Source organism: Phascolarctos cinereus, unplaced genomic scaffold (genome assembly GCF_003287225.1).
Source record: "Phascolarctos cinereus isolate Bilbo 61053 unplaced genomic scaffold, phaCin_HiC Scaffold_4;HRSCAF=312, whole genome shotgun sequence".
NCBI classification, from domain to species: domain Eukaryota; kingdom Metazoa; phylum Chordata; class Mammalia; order Diprotodontia; family Phascolarctidae; genus Phascolarctos; species Phascolarctos cinereus.
This window is the reverse complement of record NW_027555847.1, coordinates 461842984-461860816: the sequence shown is the minus strand read 5'-3', so window position 1 is coordinate 461860816 and position 17833 is coordinate 461842984. Positions and strand designations below refer to the sequence as shown.

The 17833-nt window shown below is 42.8% G+C and overlaps 1 protein-coding gene across 1 annotated transcript; it reads left to right on the top strand.

The window, feature by feature from the left end:
- Positions 1–6511: 6511 nt before the first annotated feature.
- LOC110219007 (syncytin-1-like) lies at positions 6512–14891 on the top strand. The gene is made up of 2 exons (XM_021002074.2): positions 6512–6950; positions 12600–14891. Exons 1-2 carry the CDS (start codon positions 6930–6932, stop codon positions 14409–14411), a joined length of 1833 nt encoding a protein of 610 aa, XP_020857733.1. The 5' UTR covers positions 6512–6929; the 3' UTR covers positions 14412–14891.
- The last annotated feature ends 2942 nt before the right edge of the window (positions 14892–17833 follow it).

Below are 17833 nucleotides of genomic sequence, written 5' to 3'. Positions count from 1 at the left end.
CATGTACAAAAATATTCATAGCAGCTCTTTTTGTGGTGGCAAAGAATTGGAAATTGAGAGGATGCCCATCAATTGGGGAATGGCTGAGCAAGTTGTGGTATATGAATGTAATGGAATACTATTGTGCTATAAGAAATGGGAAAAGGACCCACATGTACAAAAATATTCATAGCAGCTCTTTTTGTGGTGGCAAAGAATTGGAAATTGAGAGGATGCCCATCAATTGGGGAATGGCTGAGCAAGTTGTGGTATATGAATGTAATGGAATACTATTGTGCTATAAGAAATGATGAACAGGCTGACTTCAGAAAAACCTGGAAAGACTTATGGTCTGATGCTGAGTGAAGTGAGCAGAACCAGCCACATTATGCAATGACTAAGATTATTAAACTGAACCCTTCTCAGCATTACAAGGATCTAAGACATCTCCAGAGGCCTCGGGATGGAAAATGCTGTCCACATCCAAAGAAAGAATTATGGAAGTCGAATCACTATCACTTATTTTTACCTTCTGTTGAGTTTTGTTTCATCTTTCTGATGGTTCCTCCTATTGGTTTTAATTTTTACTTACAACTTCACTAATGTGAAAATATGTTTAATGGGTATGCAAATGTAAAGCCTATATCAGATTGTGTGTGCCTTGGGGAGGAAGGGGGAGAAAAATTTTCAACTCAAAAGCATATGGAAGTGATTGTTGATAAATCAAAATAAATTAATAAAAAATAAAAAGCTACTTTCTGTTAAAACATTTGGAATATCTCAGTTCAAAATTGACTTCTCCCCCTTAGAAGGGAGCAGCATACACCTACCCCACAGTGACCAACAAATATTTCATGCAGGTTGGAATGTAGATGGGGTAGTTTTACCTCCAACAAATAGAGGAAATCTAAGAGTAGTCTGTAGAGATAAACTTGGGTAAGTATTTAAATTATAGATCACATACTCATCAAATTTGCAGATGACAAAGCTGGGAGGTATCACTGACACATCAGATGATAAAGTCAGGAGCAAAAAGATTTTGACAAGCTAGAGCATTGAGCTGAATCTAATAAGGTGAAATTCATACACCTACAAAGATAATCAACTTCATAAGCACAAAATGAAGGAGACAGGCATTCTGAAAAAGATCTGGAGGATTTGTAGACTACATAACATGAGTCAACAGTGTGATGTGATAGTTAAAAAAGTTAATGCACCATGGACTGCATTAAGAAAGGCATAGCTTCCATGAATATGGAGGATATGGTCCCAATTGTACTCTATTCTGTTCAGACCACATTTAAAGTATTATCTTTAGTTCTGGGATCCACAGTTTAGGAAAGACACTGATAAGTTGGGGACTGTCCAGAGAAGGATAACCAGGATGGTAAAAGGCCTTGAGTTTGAATCATACAAGGATCAGTTGAAGAAAATGGGCAAGTTTAACCTTGAAAAAGGATGACAAGGAGTCATGATAGCAGTCCTCTAATATTTGAAGGGTTGTCACATAGAGGAAAAACTAGACTTGTTCTCTTTAGCCCCAGAGGGTAAAGATATTTAGATTTCTTTTCTTTTCTTTTTGAATTAGGGTCAACGAGTGGAAATTGCAAACAAGACAATTTAGGCTTCTTATGAGTGAAAAAATAATTTTAAAAAGACACTTTATAGCAATTAGAGCTGGCCAAAGCTGAAATAGCTCATTCCCCCACCCATGCTATCCCCCCACCTTAGAAAGAGGTCTTCAAGCAGGGGCTGATCACTTATCAGATATATTATGTGTTGATTTTTTTCACATATGGATTGCACTTGATGGCCACTGAAGTCTTTTCCAACCATCAAATAATGTGATTCTGTGACTGGCAGTCCACCAGACTTATATCTGAAAACTTTCCAGCTTCTTTCACTTCTCTTGTTACAGATTTTGAGAATTCAGGGATGCCTCCAGACCATGAGGGAGAATTCAAATCAGGCATCAGTGGACAACCTATTCTAAAATGCCACTTAGTTTGTTATCCTTGAATAGAGGACATATCATATTTCAATAATGAGAACAGATAAATGCCTTTATTCAGAGAATATTTAAACCAATATACTGTATAAAACACATAATAATGATGAAAACATACATATATAAGTAAATACAATTTGAATATACCAGAAATAAGTCTTCAAATATAATATAACTATGGCAATAATAAGTCAGTATTTTAAAAATAAATTAATATGTATCTTCATATTTAAAATATTTACATGAAACCTTAAAATAAAAACATAAATATCAATATAGTGATAATAGAAAGTCACTAAAAGCTCTTTAATATAATATACTTATACCTTGATTCCTTATATTCTCTGTCTACTCTTACTAAGTTATCAAACTGCCTTACTCCAGTAATATGATCAACATAAATGTCTCCAACTAATGGCATCATGAACCATTTTTTTGATATATTAATTGATAGCATCTCAACCCTAATTTCAAACTTGACAGCTTGGGTTCATTACCAAGATCAGTCGGGAGCCCACCAACACCTCCAATCACTGCATCATAATAATACTCTGAAACATTCTTGAGCCAAATGTTGGACCACTAATTGATATTTAGATTTTTTTTTTGCCAGCTCTGGTATTCTCAAAAGTTTTCAAAGGAAACTAGTACCTATGATTATGGTTGGAAAAGTTTTGGTCTAAAACTATGAAGTCCAAACAAAGCCTTTTTCTAAATCTGGAAACCATCCAATTAGCATGGATCTCAGTGATACCAGGCATTCTGACGGCCTTCACCAACCTGTCCAATAATGAAATACGTCTATAGGTTATAGCATTATTTAAACAGTGATGACATTGGTACAGTACATGATGTCCACACCCACAGCAATTTATCCTAGAACCAAAGAGTCATACAACACTTAAAGAAGTAGTGTTGCTAAATAGTGTTGCTAAATGACACAGTCATTTAGCAAAACAAATAAAGATATTCTCACATCAGAAGAAATAGAGGCCAAGGTAGAAGTAGATACTGCCTATATTTTCGCTTGGTTGGGCTTATTATGGAACAGTTTTTGCCCGCAGCGTTAGTAAATCACTAGATTCAATGAGTGTTCCACTCCTTCAGTTGCCAGCGGGCGTCTATGAGGCATAATGAAGTACTCTCATTGTTTGATTGCCATTCAATTTTAATTTTTATTCATAAATGGCAGTAGCCACATGAAGGCATATCTTATATTAGATAAAATCTGTTTGGATAGCAAAATCACACTTCATTTAGTCATTAAGTTATTCAATAAGCTCACCTGGTTGAGATCACGCCTCCTTCTATTCCTGACTATCTCCCAAAGAAGGTGATGGGAGAGTTAATTCTAATCCCCAGATACCAGTAATCTCACTCTAGATGATGATGGAATCTTCAGTCAATGGTAAATAAATTGACTTGATACTCTTATAAGGTGGGTATAGGATTCTACAGTAGCTCTCTGGGGGGAGATTTAACCATTTCTTGTCTGAATTTCTAACAGCTCTCTAGGGTGCCAAAAGTGCTCTTGGAAAACCTGCTATTCTTTAAATGCAATGTGATGCTCAGAAGAATAAAAATTGGCTACATCAATTTTTTTTTGGTCAGGATGCCAAGTCCTAACCATTTAATCAACTGTCATTCTGCTGTCATTTTAGCTATTCAGGAATTCTTGAATCCTATGTTTCCTATGAAAAATTCCCAAGTAGTCATAGCTGTTTTCCTCTATCATGACAAGAGCTAAATTTATCTTACTGACTAAATTGTGTGGGAATTACTCTCTTTTTTTTTGACTATCAGCAAAGGAGCATATTTCTTGGCATTAAAGTGAAATCTTACCCATAAGGCAATTTCATTCACACTGAAAAACATCGAAGAACCATTTGCAGAAAGTCTTCTCCCACAGCAACGTGATCTTCATAAACCAAAATGGTAAACACTTGACTAATGAACCAATCAACAACTATTTATTAAGCATTGACTATGTACTAGACTTTGTGCTAAGTTCTGGAGACACAAATACAGGCAAAAACAGCTCCTGCACTCGAGAAGCTTATATTCTAATGACAGATAAAATATGCAGATTAGGTACCTACAAGAAGCATACTAAGTGGATGAAAGGTTAACTTAAAGGGGAAGGCACTAGCAGCTGCGGAAACTGGGAAAAGCCTCCCGAAGGAAGCTGTGGAAAGGTGAGTAGAGAGGCTTAGGTGACAAAAAGGACAATGCATGAAGATGGCAAATAGTTAGCTATGTCCAAGAACCGCAAATGGCTAGTGGGATGGTACAGTTATTCCTTCCACATCGCAGGGGTTAGGGGTATGACACTCCTGTGATCTGAAAAATCCAAGTAAAGATTTTTGGCTCTCTCTTTATAGCAGAGTAAAAGTCTATTTTTTTCTTTTTCTTTTATGGGGTGTTCACAGTACCTTATAGTAAAATTTGGGTTGATTTTACACAATACTATACATATATTTTATGCATTTCTGAGTTTCTAAACTTTCTCTGTTATCTGCTGGCCTTTGAGTGTCATCTGTGGCTACAATACTCCCCCAAAATTCCCACTTAATTTCTTATGCTGACCCATAGTATTGAAACCGTGATGGGGAAGGTTGGAGTGAGTATAACTGTACAGCTGGATTGTGAGTGCAGGGAGTCAAGTACAAGAATATGGGAGCATAGAGAACAGGTTGTGAAGAGTTTTAAATGCCAATGGATTTTTTATTTAATTCTGGAGGCAAAAGGGAGCCGCTGAAGTTTACTGAGCAAGGAGGGATAATAAAAACAGACATGCCCTTTAGGAAAATCACTGGCAGTTGCATGGAAGATGGATTGCAGTGAGAAGAAACTGGAGGGAAAGATCAATTAAAAGAACTGATGTTGTCTGAATACAGATGGAAGCATACTATTTTCACTTCCTTCATTCCTTCCTTTCTTTCTTCCTTCCTTTCTTCCTTCTTTCCTTTCCTTTCCTTCCTTCTTTCTTTCTGAGTTTTCTTACACAAAATTACCAATACAGAAATGTTTTACTTGACTGCACACGTATAGTCTACATCAGATTGCTGACTATCTCAAGGAGGGGTAAGGGAGGGAAGGAGGGATAGAATTTGGAACTCAAAACAAAAAAAAGAATATCAAAAATTGTTTTTACATGTAATTGAGGGAAAATATTTTTAAAAGGTTATTACAATAATCCAGGTAAGAGGCACTAAAGGAACTGTGGTAGTAGCTATGTGAGCAGTAAAAACAAGATTTAGCAACTGACTGGATATGTGGGATGAATGAGAATGTGGATTTAAGGAAGGTATTGAGGTTGTGAACCTGTTTGACTAGGAGGATGTTGATACCTCTGACAGTAATGGGAAAGGTTGGAAGAGGGGAGGATCTGGGTGAGGGAAAGGGGAGATAATAAGTTCTGTTTTGGACCTGTTGAGTTTGAGATGTCCCAGATATCCAGTTTGAAATGTTCAATAGGCACTTCTTGATGAGGAACAGAAGCTCAGTGGAGATAGTGGGGCTAGACATTCACTCAGGCCAATGAATCATCTGCACAGAGATGATAATTAAACCCTTGAGAGCTGATGAGGTCACTGAGAAGAGAGACAGGCAGAGAATCAATCAAGAGGAGAGAGCTTAAGGCACAGCCTTGAGGAATATCCACCACAATTGCAGACATGACACGGATGATAAGCCAGCAAAGAAGACTGAGATATAACAGTCAGAAAGGTGGGAATATAACTAGTAGAGAGGGAATAGCAATATTAAAACCCAGAAAGAAGGAGGTAGTCAAGAGTGTTGAGAAGGATGAGCACTGGGAAAAGACTATAATATCCAATAATTAAAAGAACACTGCTAACTTTGGAGAGAGTAATTTCAGTTGAGTGATAAGATCAGAAACCAGATTTCAGAGGCTTTAGAAGAGAGTGAAAAGAGATGAAATGGAGGCACTAAGTAAAAACTATTTTTTCAAGGAGTTTAACTGAGAAGACAAGTAAAAGTATAATCTTGAGTATCAATGGAAAAAAGGTCTTGAGTCATGCTCTTTTGACCCACAATCAAACATAGCTTAATGTCAACAACACATTTAACATGTCATAGGGTAAGAAGTTAAGATTTAGCTTTTTTTCACATTTTTCTTGACAAGCTATGAAGTTTAATTTCTTTTCTCAACTCAGTGTAAGAAAGGTATAGGAAAATGACAAAACCATACAAACAGTATAGCACTTGCTGGTTATGCTAATAGGGAAGGTAGGATCAAGCTAGGGTTTCTTAAGGATCGAAGAGATGTGGGTATGTTTGCAGGCAGCAAGGAAATAGCCAGTAGATAGGGAGAGCTTGAAAATTTGTTTGAACATTAATTCTACTATAAGAATAAAAAATAAACAACGTCAGTAGGAAATCCTATATAACTTCTGCATCTAATATAGGGATAGTTGGATTTAAACCAAGACTACTACATGTAAAAATCATGTTTCCTTGATACAGTCTATGGGTAATCTTCTATTCCACCCTAATATAGGCTGCTGGAGGCCAGCACCTGGTAGTGGGCCCCTAACCCCGTGAGATTACCACACCCCAAGCAGCTTGTTCCGGGACAAACCGTACCATAACGTGTTCCTGTCAGGGCTAACCGCAAGATGTCGCCACACCGCCCCTGGAAAGTCCCGGAGGCCCATTTTCCCCTTTTGCCCCTCCCCGCTTTTGCCCTATATAAGCTTGTAACGCTCAAAAATAAAATTAGACCTTGCCTACCATCCTTTTGGTCTCACTCCTCCTTTTCACCCATTCCCTTCAGCCAGGGTCCTCCTCGACCCCCCACGTATACTGGCCCTGCAGGTCGGGGCAAGTGGCGCCCAACGTGGGGCTCGAGGTTCGGACTTCTGCCAGGCGGACCAGCATTGAGAAACGATTCGTCGCGACCCCCTCCTTCTCATCGCTCATGAAGAGCCCCTGCGTTTTGGTAAGTTGAGTTTTCGTCCGCCTCATTCTAATCATGGGTTCCAACCTTTCTAAGGAGCAGGTCTTTATCCAAGACCTTAAGCATGCCCTTAAGGAGAGAGGAGTTAAAGTTAAGAAAAAGGACCTTTTGAAATTCTTTCTTTTTGTAGATGAGGTCTGCCCTTGGTTTATGGTTACCGGCCCAGATATTCATCCGGGAAAGTGGCAGAAGGTCGGGAGAGACCTCAATAGAAAGTTGCAAACTGAAGGGCCAGAGGCGGTCCCTCCCTCGGCTTTTTCTTACTGGGGTATCATCAGAGACATAGTGGAATCTGCCCCTGGGGACCCAGGCAAGCGCCAACTCCTTTCGGTGGCAGAGTTTTGTTTACGCCCCTTGTCGCGGGCAGCTTCTGTTAAATCGCTACAGCGCCCTTTATCACGAACCGCCTCTACAAAGTCATTAGAATCAGTGGGAAAAAGTCCCCCTAGACCCCCCTCCGTGGTCATTACCATTCCGCCGGAACCTCCAAAGCCTCTTTATCCTCCCCTCCCTGTGGAAACGGTCCCGGCTACTGAACCTTTAACACTGCCTATAATTGCAAAACACAAAACTCCTCCTTTAGGAGATCCTGACCCTGATACTCTAGATCCCGGGGACGAGGCGGAACTGGAGGAAGAAGCCGCCCGATATAATAACCCGGACTGGCCCATAACTCCCCAGTACCTACCCCCTCCCTACATATCCCAGACTTGCGCTCCTGCGCTTTTGCCCCCCATTCCCACTTCCTCAGCCCTCACATCCGCCAGAAGTCAACTCTCCACTCAAGTTAAGGAGCTCCGAGAAGTCTTAGATCTACAAAAGCAATATGCACAACTCTCTTCGGAACTGAGTTCCCTGCAACACTCCCTCCAGAATTCTGTCATTTTTTCCCCCAATAGGTCGCAGTTACATCAGAAACCCCTGAAAAAGATCAGAGCCAGTGCTAGAGATAGAAAATCTAACAAGGCACAGCCCATGATATTCCCTGTTATGACCCGGTCTCGTCAGCCTGACTCCTCACACAACGACCCCAAGGAAGTTTCTGCCAGTGAAGGGGAGGGAGATGAAGAAAGTGAGGAAGAAGGGGAAGAGGACGAGGGAGAGGGGGAGGGACAGGATAGTGGAAAAATAGAAGAAGAGGAATGGGCAATTGGAAAAAAGGAAGGACAGCGGTTAGAATATAGGAGATTGCAGTTCAAAGGGATTAAGGATCTTAACGCCGCCGTCAAGTCCTATGGTCCTAACGCCCCGTTCACCCTCTCAGCTCTTGAATCTATGTCCCGCGGAGGATATCTCTTGCCGGCAGAATGGCTTCGTGTAGTACAGGCAGTCCTTTCAAGGGGGCAGTTCTTGACATGGAAAGCAGATTTCTTCGACCGCTGCCAATCCATGGCTACAGCCAACCAAAAATCCCCTGGCTCCCCCGCTTTAAAGTGGACTTATGAGAAGTTGAGTGGTCAAGGGAAATACGCAGAGGAGGCCAAACAACGCTGCCTCCCAATAGGCCTCTTGGCGCAAACCGCCAATGCTGCATTCGCGGCTTGGCGTGCCTTGCCCACTTCTGGATCCCCCCTTGCTCCGCTTAATAAGATCGTACAAGGAACTCAGGAAGATTTCTCTGAGTATGTTAGTAGGCTCTTGGAAGCAACTGAACGAACCTTAGGGCAAGAAGCGTCTAATGATCAGCTTGTGAGACGCTTAGCATATGAAAATGCTAACAATGCCTGTCGGTCTGCCTTACGCGGGAAGTGGAGAGATAAAACATTAGAGGAAATGATACGTATGTGCAGAGATGTAGATCCCTTCACTACCAAAATGTCCCAGGCCGTACATCTGGCCATAGGGGCAGCTCTCCAAACCGGGGACTCCCAAAAGGCATGCTTCCGGTGTGGTCAACCTGGCCATTTTGCCCGACAGTGCCCTAGTGCCCCTGACACTCCCTCCGCTCCAATCAGCAATAAGGCTTCCCAACCCTCCACCCTCTGCCCTCGGTGTAGGAAAGGGAAACACTGGGCAAATACCTGCCGCTCAACTACAGACGTTCATGGCCACCCTTTACAGGGAAACGGTCGGAGGGGCCAGCCCCGGGCCCCCCAGTCGACCCCTTTGTTCGGGCCTCGGGGATCAGCCAGTCCACACCCCACTCCACATCCCACTCTTCAGAGCCACTGCAGGAAGCGCAGGGGTGGACTTGTGTGCCGCCTCCACCTCAGTATTGACTCCCGAGGGTGGCGTCCATATTATTCCTACAGGCATCTTTGGCCCCCCGCCCCCTGACTTCTATTTTTTCATCCTTGGTCGCGCCTCCGCTACTATTAATGGCCTCATGATTCACCCCTCCATTGTGGATAGTGATTACACGGGGGAAATTCAGATACTTGCCTCAACCCTGAAAGGGCCCCTCACTGTCCGTCAGGGACAACGCCTTGCGCAGGCTCTCCCGCTCCCCCTACAGACTCCATACCCTGCTCTCGCCACTGTTAGAGGCCACTCCAAGCCTGGTTCCTCAGACATCTATTGGGTCCAGGCCATTTCCCAAGACCGCCCCATGCTTACGCTTTTTATTCAAGGCAGGCTTTTTGAAGGAATATTAGATTCAGGAGCTGACTCGACTGTTATCTCAAAAGACAGTTGGCCATCTTCGTGGCCCCTTCAACCATCCATGACACACTTGCAGGGCATAGGTCAATCCCACAATACCCTACAGAGCTCTCAATGGCTGCCTTGGCAAGACAAAGAAGGAAATAAAGGGACTGTTCGGCCTTTTGTGATCCCCGGCTTACCTGTCAACTTATGGGGAAGGGACATTCTTTCACAGATGGGGGTAATTATGTGCAGCCCAAATACCGTTGTGACCCGTCAAATGCTCTCCCAGGGATTTCTCCCAGGGCAAGGATTAGGCAAGAAAGGTCAAGGGCAACTGTCCCCATTGTTGCTGAAGGGAGAAAAGGACGAGCAGGCCTTGGTTGTGAGAGCCCAGATAATCAGAACCATTTTTCGTGAGGGCCACGGGTCCTCCTGCACTCCAGGCAGATAGGATCTCGTGGAGAAATGACCTACCCGTCTGGGTAGACCAGTGGCCCTTACCCAAGAAAAAACTGGAGGCAGCGCTTGCTTTAGTGCAGGAGCAACTAGCTGCAGGTCACATAGAACCATCTACATCCCCGTGGAACACGCCCATTTTTGTTATCCAAAAAAGATCAGGTAAATGGCGACTCTTACATGATTTACGGGCCGTCAATAAAACTATGATTCCTATGGGGGCCCTTCAACCTGGGCTCCCCTCCCCTGTAGCCATACCGCAAGATTTTTCTAAGATTACAATTGATCTTAAGGATTGCTTCTTTTCCATTCCCCTCCACCCTTCCGATTGTCAGCGCTTCGCTTTTAGTGTTCCTATTACCAATTGTGTGGGCCCTTCTCCGCGCTTTCAGTGGAAAGTTTTGCCACAAGGCATGGCTAATAGCCCTACGCTGTGCCAAAAATATGTTGCCCAAACAATTGATCCTTTCCGCTTGCAGTATCCCAAGCTTTATATTATCCATTATATGGACGATATCCTCCTTGCAGGACCAAATAATGAGGAATTGACTCAGGTATCACAGGAGCTCATTAAGGCGTTGGAATATCGGGGCCTTAATATTTCCCCTGATAAAGTGCAAACCTGCCCCCCCCAGCTGTTCTTGGGATTTGAACTCTTGACGAATCGCATTCTCTCCCAGAAGGTTCGCCTACGAGTGAGTCACCTTTGCTCCCTTAATGATTTCCAAAAATTACTGGGAGAATTGAATTGGCTTCGGCCATATCTTAAGATCACTACAGGGGAACTGCGACCCTTGTTTGATATTCTTAAAGGAGACTCCGATCCAAATTCACCCCGCTCTCTCACGCCGGAGGCCCGTAAGGCCCTTGCCTTAATTGAGCAAGCCATTCATGAACAACATATTGGCTATTACGCTCCTCAAAAACCTCTTTGGTTCTTAATTTTTTCCACCACTTTTTCTCCCACTGGATTGTTATGGCAGGGACATCCGTTATTCTGGATTCATATGCCAGCCACACCTACAAAGATCCTTTCTTCCTACCCGCATTTAACGGCAGGGCTCCTGCGCCTCGGCCGAGAGGCAGCCCTTCGACTTTTTGGTCGAGAACCAGATCATATTGTTTGCCCCTACACTGCTTCGCAGATTCAATGGCTGCTTCAGAATGATGATGATTGGGCAGTTAATTGCATTTCCTATATGGGAGCTATAGACAATCATTATCCCTCAGATAAGCTCATTCAGTTCTTTCAGAAAACACCCGTGGTCTTCCCAAGGATCACCAAAGCGGAGCCCATAGAGAGCGCCCATTTGGCGTTCACTGATGGCTCCGCCACAGGGAAGGCAGCCTTTAGTGTTGATGGACAGGTCACCTCTTTTGACACCCCTTTCACCTCCGCGCAGCTGGTAGAGCTCGCAGCGGTCATTAAGGTTTTTGAATCTGTCTCGGGCCCCCTCAATGTTTATACTGATAGTTCCTATATTGCACAGTCAGTCCCTCTATTGGAAACCGTCCCGTATATCCGTCCCTCCACTAATGCGTCTCCTCTTTTTGCCACTCTTCAGCTTCTAATTCTCTCCCGCGATCACCCCTTTTTCATTGGTCATATTCGTGCCCATTCCGACCTCCCCGGTCCTCTTTCTGAAGGGAATGATCAGGTTGATCAAGTAACTCGTCGCATTCTGCTTGCTCTGTCTGCCTCCCCTGTTGAGGCTGCCACACAAGCCCACAAGCTGCATCACCTGAATGCCCATACGCTTCGTCTCAAGTTCCCTATAACCCGGGAACAAGCCAGACAGATTGTGAAACAGTGCCCTGGTTGCCTGACCCTCCTTCCTGAACCTCATAATGGCATCAATCCCCGAGGTCTTATCCCCGGGGAACTTTGGCAAATGGATGTCACTCACTATCCCCCTTTTGGTCGGCTTAAATATGTTCATGTGTCCATTGATACCTTCAGTGGCTTCATTTTTGCCACCCTGCAACCTGGAGAGGCCACCAAACATGTCATTAATCACCTCCTTAGTGCCTTGGCGGTCCTCCCGCAGCCCAAAATTCTTAAGACAGATAATGGCCCTGGTTATACCAGTTCTTCTTTCAGATCTTTTTGTACACAGTTGCATATTAAGCATGTTACTGGTATACCCTATAATCCTCAAGGGCAAGGAATTGTGGAAAGGGCCCATCAGACACTGAAAAACATGATCCTGAAATTACAATCAGGGAGGGAAGTTCTTTATCCCAGAGCTGGCAATGCCAAAACATTGCTCAATCACGCTCTTTTTGTTTTAAATTTTCTCACTCTGGACACTGCGGCAAAGAGTGCCGCAGACCGCCTTTGGCATTCCACTACGGCCCAAACCTACGCTCAGGCAAAATGGAAAGATCCCCTGCTTGGCAAATGGCAGGGCCCTGATCCTGTGTTAATCTGGGGCAAAGGCCATGCTTGTATTTATGACTCAAAGTGCCAAAATGCTAGATGGTTGCCTGAAAGGCTGATTAGGTTGATGGACAAGCCAGAAACTCATAATGCCGTCCAGGGAACCACACCCCCCTGAGACACCTCTGTTTTCTTTCTCTGTTTTACAGAAAATGACGATCCTCGTAATTTTCCTCCTGTTCCGTGGGAGCCACGGTGGTTTTCAATCTCCTGACCCAGTAGCGCTCAGCCGTGCCCTCTTTGGAAGCCCTTGTGACTGCGGCGGGGGCACGTTCACTGTCCGTCCCGCCACCTACACGCAAGAAGTGGACTGCGGGGAAAAGACAGCCTACCTCGCCTACCGTCATTCTATCACGGGCGTCTCCAAACCCAAGTGGGAATGCGTAAGGAAGCCCCGAGTTATCCCTCCGAATGGTGGCCAGCCCGGGCCTTGCCCCAGTGATTGCAACTACCTTGAGGCCTTGCACTCCACATGCTATAGTTCTACCCAGCAGTGCAGTGGCAGCTCAGGAACAGTCTATCTTACTACAATACAGGAAAGAGAATATGGTGGCTCCACAGGAGGGGACTGGGCGCATATAACTAGCCAAGGCCTACGTGGAAGTACCAATAAGTATGCTCAGGCTTCCTGTCGTAAAGAAAATATTGGAAAAAATGTCTGTTGGCCCCTTCATGCACCTGTCCATATCTCTGATGGGGGTGGCCCTACAGACCAAATTAGGGAACATGAGGTTAGGGAACGAATAAATGAAATAATTAAGAGTATGTATCCCCCCATCCATTACCATCCACTTGCACTGCCCAAACCCCGGGGAACGGACCTAGATGTCCAAACTTCAGAAATCCTTGAAGCAACACTTAAGGCCCTTAATTACTCTAACCCTGATTTGGCTGCCGATTGCTGGCTGTGTATGGCCCTTGGCACACCTATGCCCATAGCTTTGATGTCCAAAAATGGCTCCACATCCACAAATTGCACACTTAGTCCACCTTTTAAGGTACAACCTGTTGGTCTCCGCCCCTCTCCTTGTATCCAAGCCCCATTTCAGAATTCCACTGCTGATATTGATGTTGGTTTTGCTACCTTTGCTAATTGCTCTGAAGTCAAAAACTATACCTCACAGGAACCTCTCTGTCCCCTGCCGGGACAACTTTTCGCCTGTGGGGGAAATATGGCCTACTCTGCTCTCCCCCAGAATTGGACAGGACTCTGCACACAAATTTCAATCCTCCCTGATATCGACATCATTCCGGGAGATGAGCCTGTCCCACTGCCCAGTTTTGATTATATTACTGGAAGACCCAAGAGGGCTGTTGCATTTATCCCCCTCCTTGTTGGCCTTGGGATTACAGGGGCACTCGCTACCGGCTCTGCCGGCATAGGAGTTGCTGTTGATTCATATACAAAACTATCCCATCAATTTCTTAATGATGTGCAAACCCTCTCGGGGACGATAAATGACCTTCAAGACCAAATTGACTCCCTGGCGGGAGTCGTTCTTCAGAATAGGAGGGGCCTAGATTTACTCACGGCAGAACAAGGGGGAATTTGCTTAGCCCTACAAGAAAAATGTTGCTTCTATGCAAATAAATCTGGGATAGTGCGGGATAAAATCAAAAAACTGCAAGAGGATCTGATTGAAAGACGCAGAAAACTTTTTGAAAATCCCCTCTGGAGTGGCTTGAATGGAGTCCTCCCATACCTCCTCCCTCTTCTTGGACCTTTAATTGGTCTCCTCCTACTTTTTTCTTTTGGACCTTGGGCCTTTACCAGACTAACCTCTTTCATTAAGACGCAGATTGAGGCTTCTCTTAAAAACACCGTCAATATCCATTACCACCAACTTGCTTCGTCAGAAGATCCTACTGATACCATGGAAGAGGGTCTCCAGTTCTCGAAGCTCGTGCATCCGGAATCTCGCTGCTCGCGGTGGTGGAGAAATATTAAGGATAAAAAGTGATCTGGCAGCTGTGAGAGAGCCCATGACGGGAATATTGAGGTCCCATGTTTCAAAAAAAAGATCAGCGCGGCTGCAGTTGTTTCCCCATGACGGGAATAGAGTGAGGCCATGATGGGTTACATCGTGGGGTCCCCTCGCTTAGCCTAAGACAGGGACCACTGCCACTAATGCGCTTTGAACATGGAGGCCGACCTCATAGCCTAAGACAGGCCTCTCACCTGCTATTTTAAATACAAAATGGGGGACATGCTGGAGGCCAGCACCTGGTAGTGGGCCCCTAACCCCGTGAGATTACCACACCCCAAGCAGCTTGTTCCGGGACAAACCGTACCATAACGTGTTCCTGTCAGGGCTAACCGCAAGATGTCGCCACACCGCCCCTGGAAAGTCCCGGAGGCCCATTTTCCCCTTTTGCCCCTCCCCGCTTTTGCCCTATATAAGCTTGTAACGCTCAAAAATAAAATTAGACCTTGCCTACCATCCTTTTGGTCTCACTCCTCCTTTTCACCCATTCTCTTCAGCCAGGGTCCTCCTCGACCCCCCACGTATACTGGCCCTGCAGGTCGGGGCAATAGGCCTTTCCATCTTTTTTAAGTTTATTCCTTTTTTTTTTGTCCATTAATTATTTTTAGTTTTCAACATTCACTTCCACAAGATTTTTAGTTCCAAATTTTCTCCCCATCTAGTCCCTCCCCCAACCCAAAGACAGCATGCATTCTGGATACCCTTTCCCTTAATCTACCCTCCCTTCTATCTCCCCCTCCCTTCTCTTATCCCCTCCCTCTTCTATTTTCCTGTAGGGCAAGAAGGCCTTTCCATCTTACTGATAGCTATATGTTTTGTGGGGCACTGATCCAAACCTCCATCAGCACCAACCAAGCTATTCCACAAATGTACCGTCGATGGTATGTGTATTGTCAAATATAAATACATATGTGTTTATATACATACGCACACACACAAACTATATGTAGTATGTGTGTGTGTGTGTGTGTGTGTGTGTATATATATATATATACACATATATATACTATATATATGTGTATATATATATATATATATACACATATATATACCATATATATATGTATACATATATATGTGAAGTAAGTTTACAACAACCATTGCTTGGCATAAAATCCTTCCAGTATTCACTGATCCACCCATTTGGTAGCCTCTTGGCTAGGGCTGAAACACATACCTTCATTCTGGTATTTCCCGAGGAAATTATTAGTCACCAGTTGGTAGACAAATTCTTTTCATTTTTCTTACAAAATGAAGCATTTCTTACAAAATGTGGCATTTATTCAGGACAAATTTACCTTTATTTTGTGTTTTAAATTGAGGTAAGAAGACCATAGAAAGAGGAGAAGGACTTATTTGTACAAAAATAGTTATAGAAGCTTTTTTGTGGTAGCAAAGTACTAAAAACTATATCAGTACCGATCACTTGGGGAATGTCTGAACAAATGGAATACTATTAAAGTAGATGGTTTCAAAGAAACTTGGGAAGACTTACATGAACTGATGTAAAGTGAAGTTAGAAGAACCTGGAGAACAATTTATACTACAGCAAAAGTAACTTTGAAAGACTTAATAATTCCAACTGACACAATGACCAACCATGATTCCAGAAAATTGATGATAAAGAATGCTACCCACTGGTAGTGATGGACTAAACATACAGAGAAGAGATGAACTAAATATACAGAATAAGACACATATTTTTGATATGGCCAATGTGGGAATTTGTTTTGCTTGGCTATGCACATTTGTTATAAGGGTTTTCTTTTTCTTTTTAGTGGTAGAGGGGTTAAAGAAAAAATAAATGCTTATTAATTGAAAAAATAAAATTTAATTTAAAAATAAAGGTAAGAATCTATACTCTAAATCAGCTTTTTTTCCAAACACAATATCTTAAGTGCTCTAGTCATGATGTAATATTACTATAATAGCACAGATAGGCCCTAATCTCAATATGTTTCAATAAATTCTAGAAATGGGCTTTCCCTATGCAAAGGATCATTACAATTAGGTGCCCATTAATTCAGGATTGTAACAGAATTTGAACTAGATCCAAAGACACACAGAAAATATGTGTGTAGCTCATTCATCAGAACTGGCAAAATGGTAAAGCTGATTTTGTTGTTTCCCTATATATAGGGGACAATTTGCTCTATACAGTCACTGTATCTGGGTTACTTCCTGATTATTATTTAATATTTGTGGTCTGCTCAAATACCTTGTGACTAAATTCTTCATGAACATTCCTAATAAAATCAGATATAATAGTCCATCATTACAATTATTAAAATATGCAATCCAACTTCTCTGGAAAGCTGATAGGTACAGATTGTCATGAAAAACCTGGAGTATTTGAATATTTTGATTTCTACTACTGTATTCTTTTTGAAAATGCTACCGAATCCAGGTTATAAACATACTAATAAACAAAAGAGGTAAATGCCATGGACAGGAAACAGGCATATGAGAGGCATAAAACTTTACTGACAAAATGGTAATGGTCATTGTGGATTTCAATGATAAGAACAAGACCTTTGACTTTATTTCTGTTGATGTTTAAAACAGAGTGAGTTCAATCATGCATACATGTGTATCAACATCCTGTATACAATAGATTTCAAAATCCTTGGGATTACTGCAACTCTTAACAACTCAACTCCATTTGAAGATAATGCTCAAGCAGCAAGATGTCATAAATAGAAATAGAAAACAGAACAAATGTTTATACTTAAAAACAATAAATATATCAATCTATGCATTGAAAAAGCAACAGAAAGAATATAAATATCAAAGGAGACAATTTTTTTCTTGGAAAAAAAAAGTTAGGTACAAACATGTCCTGACTTCATAAGAAAAAAGAGAACCACCATTTTACTCCACTGAAGTGATATGTTCCACATAGATTTCCCTACTCAACTTGATAAAATCCTGTAGCATGAGGACACATATCCTACACATGGTCTTGGCCAAGCAACAGAGAAGTTATATACATATATTTAATATCACTGCTTCAAAGGTTGTTTTTTCCCCCAGGACAAGGCAATGAGGAAGAAAGCACTGTACATCTTGTTCCTAAAAGGTTCAAGAGCTTGGGAGGTGGGACAGACAACACCATAAATTTAGAGGTGGCAATACCTCTTCTGAACCACTGTTGTCTTACAATATGTCATCTTTCCTCTCCCCACTCATTCACACAAGCATCTCATTAATTGCTGCCTAGTCACCTGGATTCAAGTTGCAAGTTAGACATAAGTCCAATTTGAATTGAGAGTTCTGAGGAGTCACATTGTCAGATGCACCTGATGACCTCAGTAGGAATATAACTGGTATCCCCCTATATGTCAGAAATAATCAGGCTGACTTAATCTTTTTCTCCTCTTCAATAACACTGATGACAC